At 40.8% G+C, this 17,316-nt stretch overlaps 1 protein-coding gene across 1 annotated transcript; it reads left to right on the forward strand.

Annotated features, from left to right (window-relative positions):
* The first annotated feature begins 243 nt into the window (after nt 1-243).
* Nucleotides 244-16,509, forward strand: LOC110057203 (uncharacterized). The gene is made up of 11 exons (XM_089281501.1): nt 244-487; nt 2,802-3,022; nt 3,469-3,598; nt 4,311-4,542; nt 4,762-5,150; nt 5,928-6,159; nt 6,546-6,952; nt 8,131-8,371; nt 9,654-9,844; nt 11,237-11,440; nt 15,094-16,509. The coding sequence occupies exons 1-11, from the start codon at nt 370-372 to the stop codon at nt 15,342-15,344; spliced, it is 2,616 nt and encodes an 871-aa protein (XP_089137627.1). The 5' UTR covers nt 244-369; the 3' UTR covers nt 15,345-16,509.
* The last annotated feature ends 807 nt before the right edge of the window (nt 16,510-17,316 follow it).

Raw genomic sequence — 17,316 nt, forward strand, 5'->3', positions numbered from 1 at the left:
GTTTCGCACGACCTCATTTGAGGGACCTGATCATCTTCAGAGGAGGTTCAAAAGGAATGGCTTTATTGACAAATTTATCAATAGCATGCGCCGTTTGTGATTATTCTTGGCAATAAGTCCCCGCAGCGCTGGTTTCATAACTTGTGAACGAAGCAAAAGTCATAAATAATTTCTGTCAGCCAGTTACAAAACAGAGCGATCTCTACAAAGGAAAAATAATAAATTAAAATCTCTGTCCTTTTTGACAAAGGATAGGTGTAATCGCTTTTTTGAGGGTGTGTAATTTGGAATAGGCCACAAGCCAGAATAAAGCAGAGCAGGAAATGAATTCTCATCAGTAAAAGAGAATCGTGACCTTGTTAAGGCGAGATGATGAACGGAATAGCTCTTGGGTTATTCATTTTTCAAGGGATATTCACGCTGGCAGATTTCTCGCCGTACCGAGGCAAATGTAATAGGTTTGGGAAGTTTGACACTCGCATTAAAGGTAAGAATTTAAATTTTGCTTCTTTTTCTTCTCATAAACCAGCCTGAGAGACAATAACATTCACTGAGAGCACAAATTTACTTCACTAAATGGGACGTTTCCGCAGGATAGACTTTAAAATTGTATGCCATACGGATCATTTTTAATTACAGAACTTAATGTCGGATCCATTTTTATCTTATTCTAGCTTAACAACGATTTGTGAGTGAAGAAAAAAAAATCCAGTGCGCTGAAATTGATTTGTTCCCGAATTTGGGTCGAATTCTTATTTTCAGTGTTTTAATAACTTCTCTGCTAAGAAAATGTTCTGTTTTGGGTTGACATACTCAAACTACAGTTTCCAATTTTTATAAAAGTGGATGTTATCTGAAAGAAAGTTGTGATAAAAAACCTTGTCATCATTTTTTGTCAGAGCTAAACTAATCAAATAATAGAAGAGTTGAACTTTAAGTTTGATAATTATATACACTTGCCCGACATGAATGATTAAAACAATTGATTTTTCGGCAAGAACGTTCATGATATGAAATGAAAGAAATTTTGCAGTCATAGGAGTTTCTTTAGTTTTTCGTACAATTGCAACACAGTAAATTTAATTCCCGTTGCTAACTGTCTTGAAAAAAAGCAACTTCGTCCGAAGTTTGATTATTAAGCCCGTGTTTTCAAGAGAGATGTTTACCTTGGTTTTGTTTTAACTTTACTGAAGTGAAATTTTGAATGGTGTAAACACGGTAGCAAACCTCGGTAAATGGCGGCAAAATCAAAAGTAAGCCAACCTAGGTTTGTCGACAGTTGAACGTCTCATCAGGCATGGTTTAGCTCAGTAAACGACGGTAACCGAGGAAAAGCCGGCTGAGAAGCAGACGCTGTCGCGATATCTTGGCAGCAAGTGTTCACGCGTGCAGCGCGTAAAGAAGAGAAAAACAGAGAAAGATTCCTCCTAATGTAAGTAGATTTCAAGTCAAAGGGCCGAAAAAAGCTAAATAAATCAGGTTTAGGCAAAGAAATCGCGGACTGCTGTTTGCCGTCCATCGTCAAGTGCCGTAAGCGTTTCCTTTCTGTTAGAAGCCCAGTAGCTTAGTACCAGTGTACAGGCAGGCGCAACTAGAAGAAGACCTACCACAAACACAGAGGAAAAAAAAAAAAAATCATAATTGAGGTCTATGGAGATGAAAAGCAAATGTTAGAATTTAAAGCGGCCCCGAATAAGAAGAAGTACCGGTAAACATTTACGTAGCTCGGGCTCCGTGGCAGATGCCGTTTCAGGTTTTTCGCGGGAAGAGGCTCAGCGAGATATCAAAATTTTCTTTCCACTATTCATCTACAAAGCTTTACATTTAAATAGCGTTTGGCTCGACATCACCGCAAGCAAGTTGACAAACATCTGCATTCGGCATTGGGATAAAGTCAAATTTTATAATTTTCCAGTAGTTTCTGAGCAACATTGTAGCACTTGCTTTCCGAGAAAACCTCAAACCGTCCGTTTTATGCGGCCTACGTTAGTTAATTAGTTTCGTGTAAACAGCTTCTCTCATAACCGCGGTTTAGTTACTAGACCTCAGTAAGCAGTAACCGTAGTAAACCTCTCTCATGAAAACAATGCACAAATTAGCACCGGTCGAGTTTTCACAAATACATAAATTACATTTATTAAGCGGGCGCTTAATTCTAAGCGAGAACATGCATATTACTAATTAAGAATTTAGTAAATTAAATTAATCTTGTTTTGGGTTCCAACTAGATGGAACAAAAATTAACTTCAAAATTAAGCAAAACTGGAGTCAACACCCGGTTAAGTGGTTCTGCTAAAACAACGTGATAATTTGCAACCGGGACAGATAATTTACTTAATTAACGGAGTTTAATTAACTACTCTTGCTTGTTATAAACTAGCCGCGTCTTAGCGGCCTAAGTTGGTTAGCTGGTTATAGTTGTCACTCAAGAGATAATCAACATTCTTGTTTTGCTCAAAGCCCATTCAAACTGGCAATAGGTTTCAGAGTTTGTTTCTTGCTCACGCTGGTTCTCAAACTAATTTTTACCAATTAAGCAAGCAGACAGATAATAAATACATGTACTATTATTTACATATGTTGTTTAGCAAGAACATTGTAGTGTAGATTGTGAAGGGTGGCTGATGATATGGTGACATCAATGAAACAATGTGAAATTACCCAGTTTCATATTTCTTTGCGATTGACTCCTGGATGATCTTATACTTATAACCTTGTATCCAATGGAGAGGAGGGTATTTCATACTGAGACCATGCAAAAAGCTTAGGTCATCTGTTTTCCTGTATGTTTTATATCATAGGGTCTGTTCTTGCTGGTGATGTGATCTCTAAGTCCCAGGTCCCCACGCGTATCGACTGCGCGTTCGAATGCCTGAGAAGCCAGCGATGTCTTTCGTACAACTACGAGGAAGGAAACAAAGAACTCCATGAATGTGAACTGAACAGTGAAAGAAAAGAAGAATGCAAGTCAGCTAATTTGACGAGCAAAGCTGGATACTCCTACTATGGAACAGAAAGAAACGTAAATAGTTCTTGCAATTTTTCCTTGGAAATTCGTTTGAAGGCAATAATGCTGAGCCCGAGCCTTCAGGTTTCTCGGTCAGTGGTTATGTGCAAGTGGCCATGGTAGCAACGTTAACAATGCCACAGCTTATTGTTTCAATTCAAGGATTACTTACAGCTTCAGAATTTCTCATCCAGTGACAAAACCACCAGTGATTGCAATTATCTTGCTTCAATTAACTGTGGTTTTACAGTAAGCTAATCTAGGAATCGAATCAGCCTTATGCAAGCTTTTTTGTTCTGTAATTTATTTCTCCTCATGAGGTGATTAGTTGAAATCCCTGAGGCCCTGATCCTTCTTCAAGCCTCTTTACTTTGCTTTTCATACACTGCAAACGCTAGTCACCTATATAAACTTAAAGCTCATAAATCATTGGAAATTGTCTTCATCATTTTAAATTCCAGGTGCCTGGTGCTTGTGCTTCATCACCTTGTAAGAATGACGGAACGTGTGAAGATTCTTGCATGGAGGGATCTGGGTACAAGTGTGTTTGTATTGACGGGAGAATGGGCGACAAATGTCAGAACTGGACCAGTAAGTAGGAAACATCCCGCTAAGCTTTTTGCATGGGCTTGTCGATACAAGGCAATTTAAGTCGCAGATTCCCTTTAATGAATTCCATTCAGCCTTGGCTATCTTGTCGTTTATGAGCCTTTGGTGGAAGTGGGGAGATGAGGGGCGGAAGGGGAGAGGGTAGTGGGGTAGGGGCGTTGGGGCTCTGTGTGAAAGCTCCACCAAAAACATCTAAGAAATCCCAAAATCGTTAATTTCAAAACCCAAAAATGTAGTTGCACCTTCTCGTCACAGTATACCTGAACAAAATATTTTGAAAGACCCTCTTACATACTAAGTGGCAGTTTTTCCAACCCTTTTTGTGTACTTCAACTCGTGAAAACACGGCCGTTGTATGCATCACCAGACTGAACAAAAAAAACCCTTTTGGGCGGAACCCCGTGTAGTCAGTCCATTATAGCGAGTACCCAACACCCCGGAGAATCTGGAAGCACTTCGAGTACGGCATATAAGCAAGTCAAGCAAGGGTACTCAGTAATTTTAGCCCTGTTTTCACTAAAAAAAAAAGCAAAATCGCCACGAGAGTGTTGTTTAAAAATTAAAAGTTTTTGATTGCTTGATTGATTTATTGATTAACGTAAAAGAATAAGATAAATTTGATTAATTTTGTGATTTAGATGCTATTTCGTAATCGTTGGCAATGCTAACCGCTCATATTCATAAATTAACTTAGGCACAGCCCAAGATTACGAGGTTCTATTCCCCGAAGAAAATACTACAGATTATATTGAGAGTGAAGTTAACGGAACGTTGCAACAGTTCACTTTGTGTTTCTGGATGAAGAGTGCTCTTGTCGGGTGGGCAACCATCTTTTCTCACATGACACCTGACGACAAAAGAGATTTGAGGTTGAGGTGTGGTCCGCAAATGTACAAATCTCATCTAACTTTGGTAGAAGACCAAAGGTGAGGCCCGTTTTTCGTATAGGCTTAAATTAGTGATTTTGATGGTTACTTACTGCGAAGGGTTACTCACCAACATTCAGTTCTTTACAGAACTATCCTCGCCCATACGATCACACCAATACCAACTGTAAATCTAGAACAATCCTGTGCATGCACATTACTGTCCTGCAGTGGTCAACCTTCTCATTGTAAAATAATCCAACTTCATCTTTTCCTCAGATTGATTTATATGGCTCCTTTAGTGGACAACATGTGGCACCATATCTGTGTGAGCTGGGAGAACGTTCAAGGTCTCTGGGATGTACTCGTTGATGGAGCCGTTATGGCTTACGGTGGCGCCTGGAGTCAAACTCTGAGCGTTCGTCCTGGTAAACTAGTTGTTGGTCAGTCCCAGGGAGTTTATGGCGGAGGATTTACAGTTGGCGAGTCCTTCACAGGAAAAGTGGCATCTCTAAACATATGGAGCACAAAAATGGCCAATAGTGTGATAAAGGAAAAGGCAAAGTCATGCAGTCATGATTTAGGGAATGTCGTCGACTGGAGAACATTTCGACATGGCCTTCATGGGAACGCTGAGATCCTCTCATCACAAAGTTGTACTTCTCACGGTAAGCGAGAATTCCATGTAGCAGATAAAAGTGCAGTTTCGAATCAGTAATAGGGGACTTTAAATATTTATAGCTTACTGCACTCCGTTCCGCTCCGCTCCACTCCACTGTACTGCTCTCCACTGCACTTCACTGCACTGCAGTGCACTGCACTGTACTCCACTCCACTCCACTGTACTCCACTCCCCTCCACTCCACTCCACTCTACTCCACTCCACTCCACTCTACTCTACTCCACTCAACTCCACTCCACTCCACTCCACTCCACTCCTCTCCACTCCTCTCCCCTCCACTCCACTCCACTCCACTCCACTCCACTCCACTCCACTCCACTCCACTCCACTCCACTCCACTGCACTGCACTGCACTGCACTCCTCTGCACTGCACTGCACTCCTCTGCACTGCACTCCACTCCTCTGCACTCCACTGCACTCCACGCCACCCCACTCCACTCCTCTCCCCTCCACTCCACTCCACTCCACTCCCATCCAATCCACTCCACTCCACTACCATCCACTCCACTCCACTCCACTCCACCCCACTCCACTTCACTCCACCCCACTACACTGCACTCCACCCCACTCCAATCCCCTCCACCCTACTCCACTCCACCCCCTTCCACTCTACTGCAATGCACTGCACTGCACTATACTCCACTCCACTGATCCATATGGATCAGATATTTATGAAGGCTGATATATAAAATGTTAACCTCCTTTTCTATGTTGCAAGCAGAACTTTTTAAAGATTGCTAAACCTTGTTGTTTTTGTTCTAGTCGCTAACAGTGAATTTCTCCTGGATTTTCCTGCACGCCAAAATACCAGTTACGTCGAAACAGTCAGCCTACCGTCTCTAACAGAGTTCACCCTTTGCTTCTGGATGAAGCGAGGTTTCGATGATTCTCTTAGAGGTACAATTATGTCATACGTCACAACACAAGAGCTTAAATCACTATTTGTCCTTTTGGGCTCTGGAGGAGCTCTAAATATTCACATTATGGATTCAAGGTATGTTACTAAATGCCATACATATTTTTCAGGATCCAAAGAGTTCAAGCGCAAATCATTTTTAATTTTGGAACGCTATAGTTAAAAAAAAGGGAGGTTACATTCCGTTGGCGACATTTTTAAAGGCCTTTTTTCGTTGTTTTTCCAATGTAACGTCTGTTTAATTTTCGAGCAATCTAGATAGTAAAACCTGATAGGAATTTAAAGAGCTGTCAAATCATCCTTGATTTCAAAACTTGCGCCTCTCTTTCATCCTGTTAGCAGTAAAACCAAAACCAAACATGACTCTTTCGCCCAAGTTTTCCCGCGCTTCGTTTCAGCTATATGTTTACTTTGGTTTAAATTTAGGATTTCGTTGCCTCTGACAATTCTTTGTATGATTTAAGTTCCAACAAGCCTATCTATCGCCTACCTCCAATCAATGACGATCAATGGCACCACGTGTGTATCACGTGGACCAATGTCAATGGCAAAGCTCTGGTTTTCTTGAATGGCGTCTTAAAATACGCCGCCTTGGGATATAAGGTCGATGTTACCATTCCTAGTGGAGGAATTATGCGTATTGGACAGCAACAAAGAGTGCTCGGAGGTGACCACAGTCCTAGCTATAGCTATCGTGGAAAGTTTGCCAAAATGAACATGTGGAGCGCAGCACTAGATGGTTCGGTGATTGTAGCGTTATCGAGCAGTCCTGGTGCCGAGACCGGAGACGTCCTTTCGTGGAGAGAAATGCGCACTGCATTGATCCATGGGAACGTAATGATTCAAGACGTCGCCAGCATGCAGCTTACAGGTGACACAGTAGCAATTTCTTATGACACCAAAGGCTTGCCTTTTTATGAACTAACATCCTATTAGTATGATCTTCCTTTCACCCGTTCTGGCCCTCTCTCAGTCACGCAACGCCTCCCTCTAAGGACAAAGGGTATCTCTTCCGAGGGCATGACGTTGCGTAGCGGAGAAAAGAAGGGAGAGCAAGAACTGGGCTACCCTTTAGCATGGCAAACGTCTTTAAGAAATTATCCTAGAAAAGAAATATTTCTTGATGCACTATAAGAGATATGGCAACAAAGGTCTAGTTAGTTCTTTATACTGACTAGTTGCTTCGCATATTGAAAATTACATTGTATTGCGAGATTTTTCTTGAAATTAATATATCGGGAACTCGCAAAGCTTCACACTAGTTGACTGGGGAGGTGGTAGGAAAAACGTCCACTTAGTGATAAAGTATAATAGATGCTCACAAAATGACAATTATCGCATCAAGAACTGCATATAACAAAGAATATGCCAGTTTAGTTAAACCGTGGACACTTGCATTCTCCTGATTGGTCAAGAAACTTCGAAACGCAGGCTTTTGAACAACAGGAGAACCCCGCATTGTAATGACCTGATCCTTTCAGTTTTTCATCATGATGTTTGGTTTTGATGATGATTGCTTAACCAGTTTAACTCACTACTCTGATCTCTATTCCTCATTAGAGAGCTTAAGAAACCACGACTGCGACACCGAGGACAACGTCGATTAAAACATGATTTTATATTTTACCTACGAATCCTGCGGTACCTTAAAGTCATTTACTTTGTTTGTCACTGTCAAAGCCATCACGAAACTGAATCTAGGACACACCGATAAATTCGAAATATAAATTAAAAAAATTAGCCCTTGTGGTTCGTGTTCTCCAGACAACGCAAAATTTCGTCATTTCACGTTGTTGTTTTGCAGAGGACGACAAAGAAATGTACCAAGAATTATAACGCACGTGCACAGCCATTGTTCTGCTCATTAAACTTTTTTGTTTAGCGACGTTGCCGTTGCCGTTGTCGTTGTGGTTTTCTTAAACTCCCTATTGTCAGTAATTCCAGTACATGAATTCGTGGAAAAATTGCAACGAACGCGCCGATCTTTTTTTGTTGTTGTTGTTGTTTTTTTTCTTTTGTTTTTTTTTTTTTTGTTTTTTTGTTTTTCAGCGCAAGAGAGTGACTTTGATCTTAACTTTGCATCGAAATCATCTGCTAATTATGCAGAATACAATTCAGCCGTGCCTTCACTTACCAAGTTTACTGCTTGCGTCTGGATTAAGATGTCACATGACGATGACGGACATTACTTTTTCACCTACGCTACCGGTTCTTCTTCTCAAGCCATTGCATTGGGGTATTACCCGGGCAGTCTAAAACTGTACTTTAATGTCCATACAACTGACTGGCAGTAAGTAGGCTCCGCAGTTTTTTTTTTTTCCCCATATATAATAATATATATTTACTTAATTGTTTCATCTAAATGATGGACTCCTCAGTAACTCCAATGCCAGGACGATACTGAAAGATGTACTGAGAGAACCCTCGTAAGGAAATGCGAAGATCAAAGAGGAAAAGAGACAACTTGATTACTGCATTAAATTTGCGAGTTTAATGTCATCATTTTATGGGGGAGAAACTAATGTGATTAGACAACAGAGCAAGCGTAATATGAAGTCAAGTTCGCGGTTATGCTGTTTTCTTTTTTTTTTTTTTTCTGGAGTTGTCCCTTACATGTTCAGTAGAGATTTAAGTATTCAAATAAAGCCGGAATTGGTCATCTCGGGTTTTAATAATAATAATAATAATAATAATAATAATAATAATAATAATAATAATAATGATGATGATGATGATAATAATAATAATAATAATAATAATAATAATAATAATAAAAACACCGACATTCCAGTGAACCAAACAAAACTGGATCAAAATGAACGGTTTGTTCATACTTTTGGCGGGACTGGATGAACAAGTGCCACGAGTTTTACGCCCATAGTGTAGCATATTAGACATGATTAGATCAAAGCAATTACATTACGATACTCATTATTTATAAGTGAAAGCCACTCTATTCCGATGGCGATCCTCGTGGTAGTTCTCCGCGTGAGAAACTCCCAGATGAAAAATTTGGAGATGTTCTTCAGAAAAATTAAATTGAACTAAATTTCAAAGGGAGAACAATCTGGGCCTGACTTGAGCTTTATTTGACACGCACAAAGGTATAGACTACTAGCAGTCTTTAGTAGATGAGTGTGTGAGCGTGAATTCGAGTGTGACAAGCGCGCCGCGAGTTTCGCTCGTCTTCCGACGTCCACGCGCTCACGAACTCTTTAATGTGACGCGTTCCTCTTTGCGATTTTTTCGAGTAAAAGAGAAAATGTGCACAATCTGTAAAAAGTTATCACTTGCACTACAAACGGAAATGATAGCGTTCTGGTATTTCTTCGAGTGTGCCTAAAAGATACGTTGATAGCTAAAAATAGTGGCCTTTCCTCCTAAACTACCTAAGTGAGACCCAAAACCTTGATTTCAACGCTAAGCGAGACGACGAGCATCCCCCCCGGGGGGGAGGGGGTGAGGTGTGGAGCTCACCGGGAAGTCGGAACCAAGCTCAAAGTAATCAAGGGATAAAAGTAGTTATAACGGAATCTGTTGATGATTTACCTTACTTCATCATTTATAATTAGAGATTACACTTTGTCAAGTGGTTTCCATGACAATGGATGGCATCACCTCTGTTTGACATGGGGAAATACCGATGGAAGAGCTTGTATGTATATAGATGGGACAAAGCTAATGTGTGTAGATGATTACCAAACCGGTCAGACAATCGCTGCAAATGGAAAGTTTATTCTTGGCCAGGAGCAAGACTCATTCGGTACAGTAGCTGATGAGTTTATCTTTTATTAATATAACGTCAGGTCCGTATTGGAGAAATATTGGTGGAATCCCTATTTTTTTCTGTCGGAAGTTTCAAAAACTTGCAAACAAGGACGAGACCATAAATTCTTGATACAGACCGAGCAAGTTACTAGTTAAACAACGTATTGATTACAATGGCTTTTTTTTTGTTGAAATTCTGCTGACAAATTAATACGTCCTTGTGAGCAGCCATTTTCGATAGAAGTGCGCACTTAAAAGTTAAGAATTCACATACGTTTTTCAGGTCGTTCTTTGAAAGAAAAGATTAAATTTCACTTTTTTGCCTATCATGGGGGTAAAATTGTAATTAATTTAAAAACAGAAACTGTGGTCTTTAATTTTGTACAATGCTTTGAAAAGCAATCGGCGTCATCAGCTTGTAAGCAGGCTCCCAGCGAGCTCCCAGCAAGCATCGCCCCGATCGCTTAGCTCTCCGAATTCTTCAGTTTCACGCTCGTCTCCCTCCTCGCCGGGAGCCTGTTCGTAGGCTTAAAAACAATTCGCTCAAAAATTGCAAAATTAGGACCGCTTAGGTAGCCATTCAGAATAATGTTTTTCATCTTGGACGCGTTTGCCATTTGATATTGACATGTACAGGTTATTAATTGCGTGGCGACGCCTGCAACAGATGAAGGGTGAAGGAGAGTCTTTTCCAAGGTGGCTTCACTTTTCCCTCATTGGGTTGTTTAAGAAGGAGCTAAATGGCCTGAAATTGCGCCTTTTTTCAGTTCAGTTCACGTTAATCCTTTGTTGTACTTTCCGTGCTTCTGAGACTACTCCATGAAACAGGAAGGAAACAAAAAGAAAACTTAGAAGTATCTATATCAAGATCTCTAAAAATCTGTTCCAGCTGTTTAAGGGTAAATTAAATGAAATGTATAAATAGTCCACTGACATTCATTATCTTTAGGTATAAAAAAAAAGTGTTTGCAGTGCAGTGTCCATGTATTCATGTAGCTTGCGTATGAAATGGATACTTTGGTCAGTAAAGTGCGCTTCTTAAGATTTCAGATTTATTAATTGACACTATTTACAGACATATTTCACTATCGCACACTATTACAACAAATTCATTAATTAAAAATAAGGAAAATATAATAATAATAAAACCAAAACAAAATGTGCTCAGTGACCAAAGAAGCATATGCTATCGTGTTGGTCACTGACACGTTCAAAAATAAAAGACAAGACACATCAATTAATAGAAACAATGCAATAAAGGAAGTAAAATGTGAATAACAAAAGTATTCGAAATAAACAAGTTAAATGAATAAATCATAATGCAGAAGAGTAATATTAACCTGTAATATTAACCTTAACCTGCTTTTATGCGTGGTTCTGTTTAAAGGAGGCAGCTTTGAATCTAGCCAGGCGTTTGAAGGTAGACTGAGCCGAGTGAATGTTTGGGATTTTATAATTACCTCGAACACAATAAAAGAGATGTCAAGAGGATGTGGATTATGGAGTGGAAATGCAGTCTCTTGGTACAACTTCAAGAATAACATTTTTGGAAATATACAGATCATTACTCCTTCATCATGCTCGCTTGCAGGTGGGTCTGAGATTCTAGTGATATGACGTTGTGACGTTAGGAAAATAGGATGGTCAGGTACAGCACCGGTTTATACGAAGACGACCTCTCCGTCTCATGTTTACGGAGACGAGTTATCCGTCTCTCCCATTTCTGTTACTAGGGAGTTTTAGCAAACCACCACGGCGACGGCAACGGGAACGTCACCAAACAAAAGGTTTAATGAGCAGAACAATGATTCTGCACGTGCGTTTTGAATCTTTGTACATTTCTTTGCCGTGCTCTGCAAAACAACGGCGTGAAATGACAAGTCGTACGTATTTTGGAGAACTTGTACCGCAATGGCTAATTTTTCGTGTCTTTCTTTGGAATTGAACGCTGTCCTTACATATCTAGCCTGAGCAGGTTTTTAGACCAATAGGCGTACTGAACAGATCTACACAGTTGCGACACTCGAGGGTAAAATATAAATCCATTTTTTACAAGGCGTCGTCCTCGGCGTCGCCGTCGTCATTGCTAAAACTCTCTACTACTACTACTACTACTACTACTACTACTACTACTACTACTACTACGACGACGACGACGACGACGACGAAAACGACGACTACTACTACTAGTACTACTACTACTACTACTAAACCCTAAACCCTAACCCTACTGCTACTACTGCTACTACTGCTACTACTGCTACTACTGCTACTACTGCTACTACTGCTACTACTGCTACTACTGCTACTACTGCTACTACTGCTACTACTGCTACTACTGTTACTGCTACTGCTACTGCTGCTGCTGCTGCTAATACTGCTACTACTACTACTACTACTACTACTACTACTACTACTACTACTACTACTGCTGCTGCTGCTACTGCTGCTGCTGCTGCTACTACTACTACGTTTTATTAATGCCTCGGTCGTGTGTACAGACCTCGGTCAAGATTCTCCCATACCGACCTCCTGCTCGGTTAATAAGAGCTAAGTAAGAAATGCTGAAAAGGTCGGTCAGACAACGTGAGAGGCGGTAAATACAATATTTCGGCTGGCCAACACCAGATTTCTGCAGGTTTATTTAACGAGAACACGAATTTACATGGTATATGCAGCGAATGCAGGTGGAAAGGAAGCGGAAAATTAAAACTAAACACAGGGCGGGTACTAATTTACAGCGGTGATGAAGAGATTCATCAAGGAGGTGTGGCAATTATGATGTCCCAGCAAGTGGCTAAATGCCTTATGGAGTGGACACCTGAAAGTAGTAGGATCATCAGGGTAAGGTTCTATTCAAAGTATAGGAAACTGACACTGATACATGTATACTCCCCAACCAATGACGCGTGCGTGGAGAACAAAGATGAATTCTACGAGCAGCTAGAAAGTACAATGCAAAAATGCAGCAGACATGACATCCTGATTATCACTGGAGACCTTAATGCTAAAGTAGGGAAAGGAACAAATGAGGAAAGTGAAGTACTGGGACACCACGGAAGAGGAGTCAGGAATGAAAATGGTGAAAGGCTGTGTGAGTTTTGTGAGATGAATGGGTTAGTTATTACAGGAACGATTTTCCCTCATAAGCAAATTCATAAAGCAACACGGACATCACCAAACGGCAGAACTAAAAACCAGATAGACCACACAATGATTGTTAAGGAATACAGATCATCAGTTATGGACACTGTAGTTCGGCGAGGCGCAGATGTGGGAAGTGACCATTACATCGAATAGTGAAGACCTTGACGGGTGAGACGAGAAGAGTGAGTACAGCAGTAAACGATAAAAACGGAAGACCGAGAAATGAGGGGAGCAGAAGACTGAAGATCTGGAAAGAACACTTTGACGCAGTACTCAACAAAGACCCACCTGAAAGGCCCATTCATCCCCGTGAAATGGAAAGAAGGCAAAATAACGGAGAATTTGATATTGGACCATTTCGACCAACCGAAGTGAAAAGTGCTATAAAAGCAACGAAAAATGGAAAGGCAGCTGGACTCGATAACGTAGTAGCCGAACTTCTAAAACCAGATTTAGATGAGAGAACGCAGGAACTAACAAAACTGTTTAACAAGGTGAAGGAAGAGGGCGTAGCACCAAAAAGTTGGAATAGAGGATTGATAGTAAAGTTACCCAAGAAGGGTGACCTACGCGAATGTACGAATTGGAGATCTAGAGGTATTACACTGTTACCAGTCATCAGTAAGATCTTTGGAAGAGTGTTGATAAGTAGAATCAAAAAAGGTGTCGACAACATCCTGAGGAAGGAACAAGCAGGTTTTCGAGAGAACAGAAGTACCATTGATCAGATCTTTGCTCTCAGGAATATACTTGAACAAGTCAACGAATGGAACGCAATTCTGTACACCCATTTCATAGACTTTGAGAAAGCGCTCGATTCTGTACATAGAGAAAGTCTGTGGAACATCATGTCAATGTACGGAATCCCAGAAGAGCTTATCGAATTGGTGACGGCGATGTACACCAACTTTGAGTGTGCAGATGAGAGTGAAACAACAGAATGGTTTCAAGTCCAGTCAGGAGTAAAGCAAGGTTGTGTCATGTCTGGTTTCCTATTTCTACTTGCAATTGACTGGGTCATGAGCAGAACTACGGAAGGTAGAAGAAATGGTATACGATGGAAGTTCACCTCGATCTTAAAAGACCTAGACTTTGCAGACGACATCGCTTTGTTGTCGTCTAGGTACGTCGACATAAGAGATAAGACCAACAGACTAGCCGATGAAGCTGCAAGAATCGGTCTTAAGATCAATGCAAAGAAGTCAAAAGTCATGCGGGTGAATGCCAAAAACGACCAACGAATAGAGATTAATGGTGAACAGGTAGAAGAGGTGGAAGAGTTTGTGTACTTAGGCGCACTGCTGGACAAAGAAGGTGGAACAACCAAGGACATACAGCATAGGCTGAGTAAAGCTAGACAGGCTTTTTATAGGATGCGAAGAATATGGGGCACCAGTGAGATTGGCAGAAAGACGAAGGTACAATTGTTTAAAACAATTGTTAGGTCAGTTTTGATGTATGGCCGTGAAGCTTGGAAACTTACGAAAACAGAAGCAAAGAAGCTGGACGGTTTCCAATACAAGTGCATGAAGAGGATTTTAAGAATAAGGTGGCCTCAGACCATCTCCCACCAACAAATTCAGGAGAACACAGGAGTGAACAGAACGAGTGATGAAATCAGACGTAGAAGATGAAATTGGATTGGACATATAATGAGGAAAGACAAAGAGGAACATTGCGTCACAGCTCTGGAATGGAGGCCAGAAGGGGAAAGAAGGTCTGGTCGACCCAAAACAACATGGAGGAGAATGGTTGAAGATGAAAGGAAAACAGCTGGGTGGCAGTCATGGGCGAATGTCAGAAACCTCGCAGCAAACCGTAGTGGTTGGAAAGAGAATGTCAAAGCCTTATGTGCCTTATGGCATAAAGAGATATAGAATAGGATAGGATATGTAAAGAGCGGAAGTAGCCTGAGCTGACCACGTGATGTGGAAACCATAAGAATTACAAAATGACAATTAAAGGAAATACAGTAAAATAGAGATAAGGATAAGCAGGCAAAATTACTTTTTCATCTATTTTACCGCAATTGTCTTGATGTATATAGCGTTGTGTAAAACACAACAACGTGCATCTTAGTCCTATTCTTTTTTTCAGTGTCCACAGTTCAAGCTAAGAGAGACGACTACTGTCAAGACCGATACGGCAGTAATCCAAATTCTGGTTGCGGGACAACTTTAAGGGCATTGTTTGATAGCAAACATAACCAAGTTGGAAAAGTATGGCGCTGTTTTTATGACGTGGCACTTACTACAGACTCACAATCAAATATGTACGTTTACGACACAGTGAAGAACTCACAATGCACGCATTCGATTACGGATGACCTGCTGGCTATCAATGATTGAGGGAACACTGCTACCATGATATAGCTACAGTGACTGAGTTAACCCTCGGACGTACAAGCTAACTCATACCCCCACCGTGGTACAACGCGAAATTGATTGACCCCCACCCCTTGGGTTTTCGTTCTGCTGGGGCACAGCGAAATAAATTTACATTGACTAGTAGAAATCGTAGATTAAAGAATCGGTTCGAGCATTGGTTAGTAAAGTAAATATTCTCGGAACAGCATTTTGTGCCTGAGCCGTTGGGTAGACGTGAAATTGGCCTCCCTCCAGTAGGGGCAAAAACAAATGAAGTGATCACACAGCACGTACATACCAGAGGATTTCTCGTTTGTAAGTGTATTACGTAACATTAGTTACGATCGGTCAGCAAAAAACACGGACTGCAGTCGGAAGGCCGAATTTAGTCCGCAGTCCGCGTTTTATACATGAGTCCTTGTTTTATGCCCAATCCATTATGCTCAGTCCGTGTTTTATACCCAGTCCGCGTTTTATACCCAGTCCGCAGTCCGCAGTCAGCAGTCCGCAGTCCGCAGTTCACAGTCCACAGTCCATGTTTTATACTGACCGGAATCTTACGATTCTGGACCGTGTAAATCGACACAAACGAATTTCTGGAATTTGACGAAGAAAACTGGAAAATATACGTACAGGATTATATCAAAAATGTTAACTTTTTGCCAAATCCACATGAAATTTGCGGTTGCCATTGCAACGTCAAAAATGATGGACACACAACTGACATATTAAAATTTCCGCGAAGGATGAAGGAAAAACTACTAAAAGTTTTAGCCCCTTAGGAAAAATCGTCTTTTTAAAACTTTGAAAATTTAAGTTATCAGGGTGGGGGGCTTTATCCACCCCTCTTCTTTGTACCTCCAAGGGTTAATGTTCTCCCTGCGGAGAACCATCACTAGCACTTCCACGGCTATAGCCGAGGAGAGAATAGCATAGACCCGTAGAATTGACGCAACTTAGATGTAATCAACTATTTAGCGTCATATTTATAACAGGCACTTACACAACGTCAAATTAGAATTTACAGCAAGTGTCGGCCTAGCCAGACAGGCCTTTGACTGTCTGTCTGCTGCTAAACTTGTTCACTACTTTTGAATTATTTCTTTAAACTTTCGTGTGTTGCATTGGAATAAATAACTTGATCATATGATTGAGAAAATTACTTCATTTTTACTGGCTGGGAGGAGGAAAAATTAATTAATTTGGACTGCAGCGCTAGTTAATACAGGCGCGCCGGTAATTTTCTCGGGTTGGCGGAGTACTCTCATCTTTAAGAGGGTCTCAATGGTGTTTAACCGTTAGCCGTAAAAAGACCAAAAAATTAACCTTTAGGCGTAAAAATGCTTAAAATTTAACCGTTAGTTGTAAAACAAATTGAAAACCGTTAACCGTAAAAAAATATATAGATATATTTTAGCCAAATTAAAGGTCTCAGATTGTCTTGTAAAGAACTCCATTTGCGTATATTGTTTAACTAATTAAGCTAATTCCTTCATTTTAAAACGCCGGAAATGGCAGATTGGATCGTATTACACACTGTGACAGTCGGCTTGACGTTTTGACAGCTCTCGCTATTTCCCGACACCGTGGTTCAGTTTCTCCTTATGATTGGGGCCTTTACTATCCATTGCTAGCTATAGCTACAGTGAAAGCAGCTGTTAGTATCTATCGCACTGTAGGGGAGAAGCCCATAGAAAGATACAAAGAAGGGTTTAAATTTAGTGAAGATCACAGATATGTTGCTTCTTTCAAAAGTATTTTGAATGACTTTCTTGTCCTGAATGACCAGGGCAAGAAATTTGGTTTGGGCTCGTTTGACCTGAAACCAAACTGGCTGGCATAGATTAATGGCAAAGCGGAAAATTATGCCATATCAACTTAGCAACAACTGGAGCTGGATTTGCCCTTCTCACTTGGCTCGGATGGGGATAGCGAGCTAAACGGTAGGTAGTCT

The sequence above is a fragment of the Orbicella faveolata genome, unplaced genomic scaffold, assembly GCF_042242905.1.
Source record: "Orbicella faveolata isolate gen_17 unplaced genomic scaffold, um_ofav_v1 contig_48, whole genome shotgun sequence".
NCBI classification, from domain to species: Eukaryota; Metazoa; Cnidaria; class Anthozoa; order Scleractinia; family Merulinidae; genus Orbicella; species Orbicella faveolata.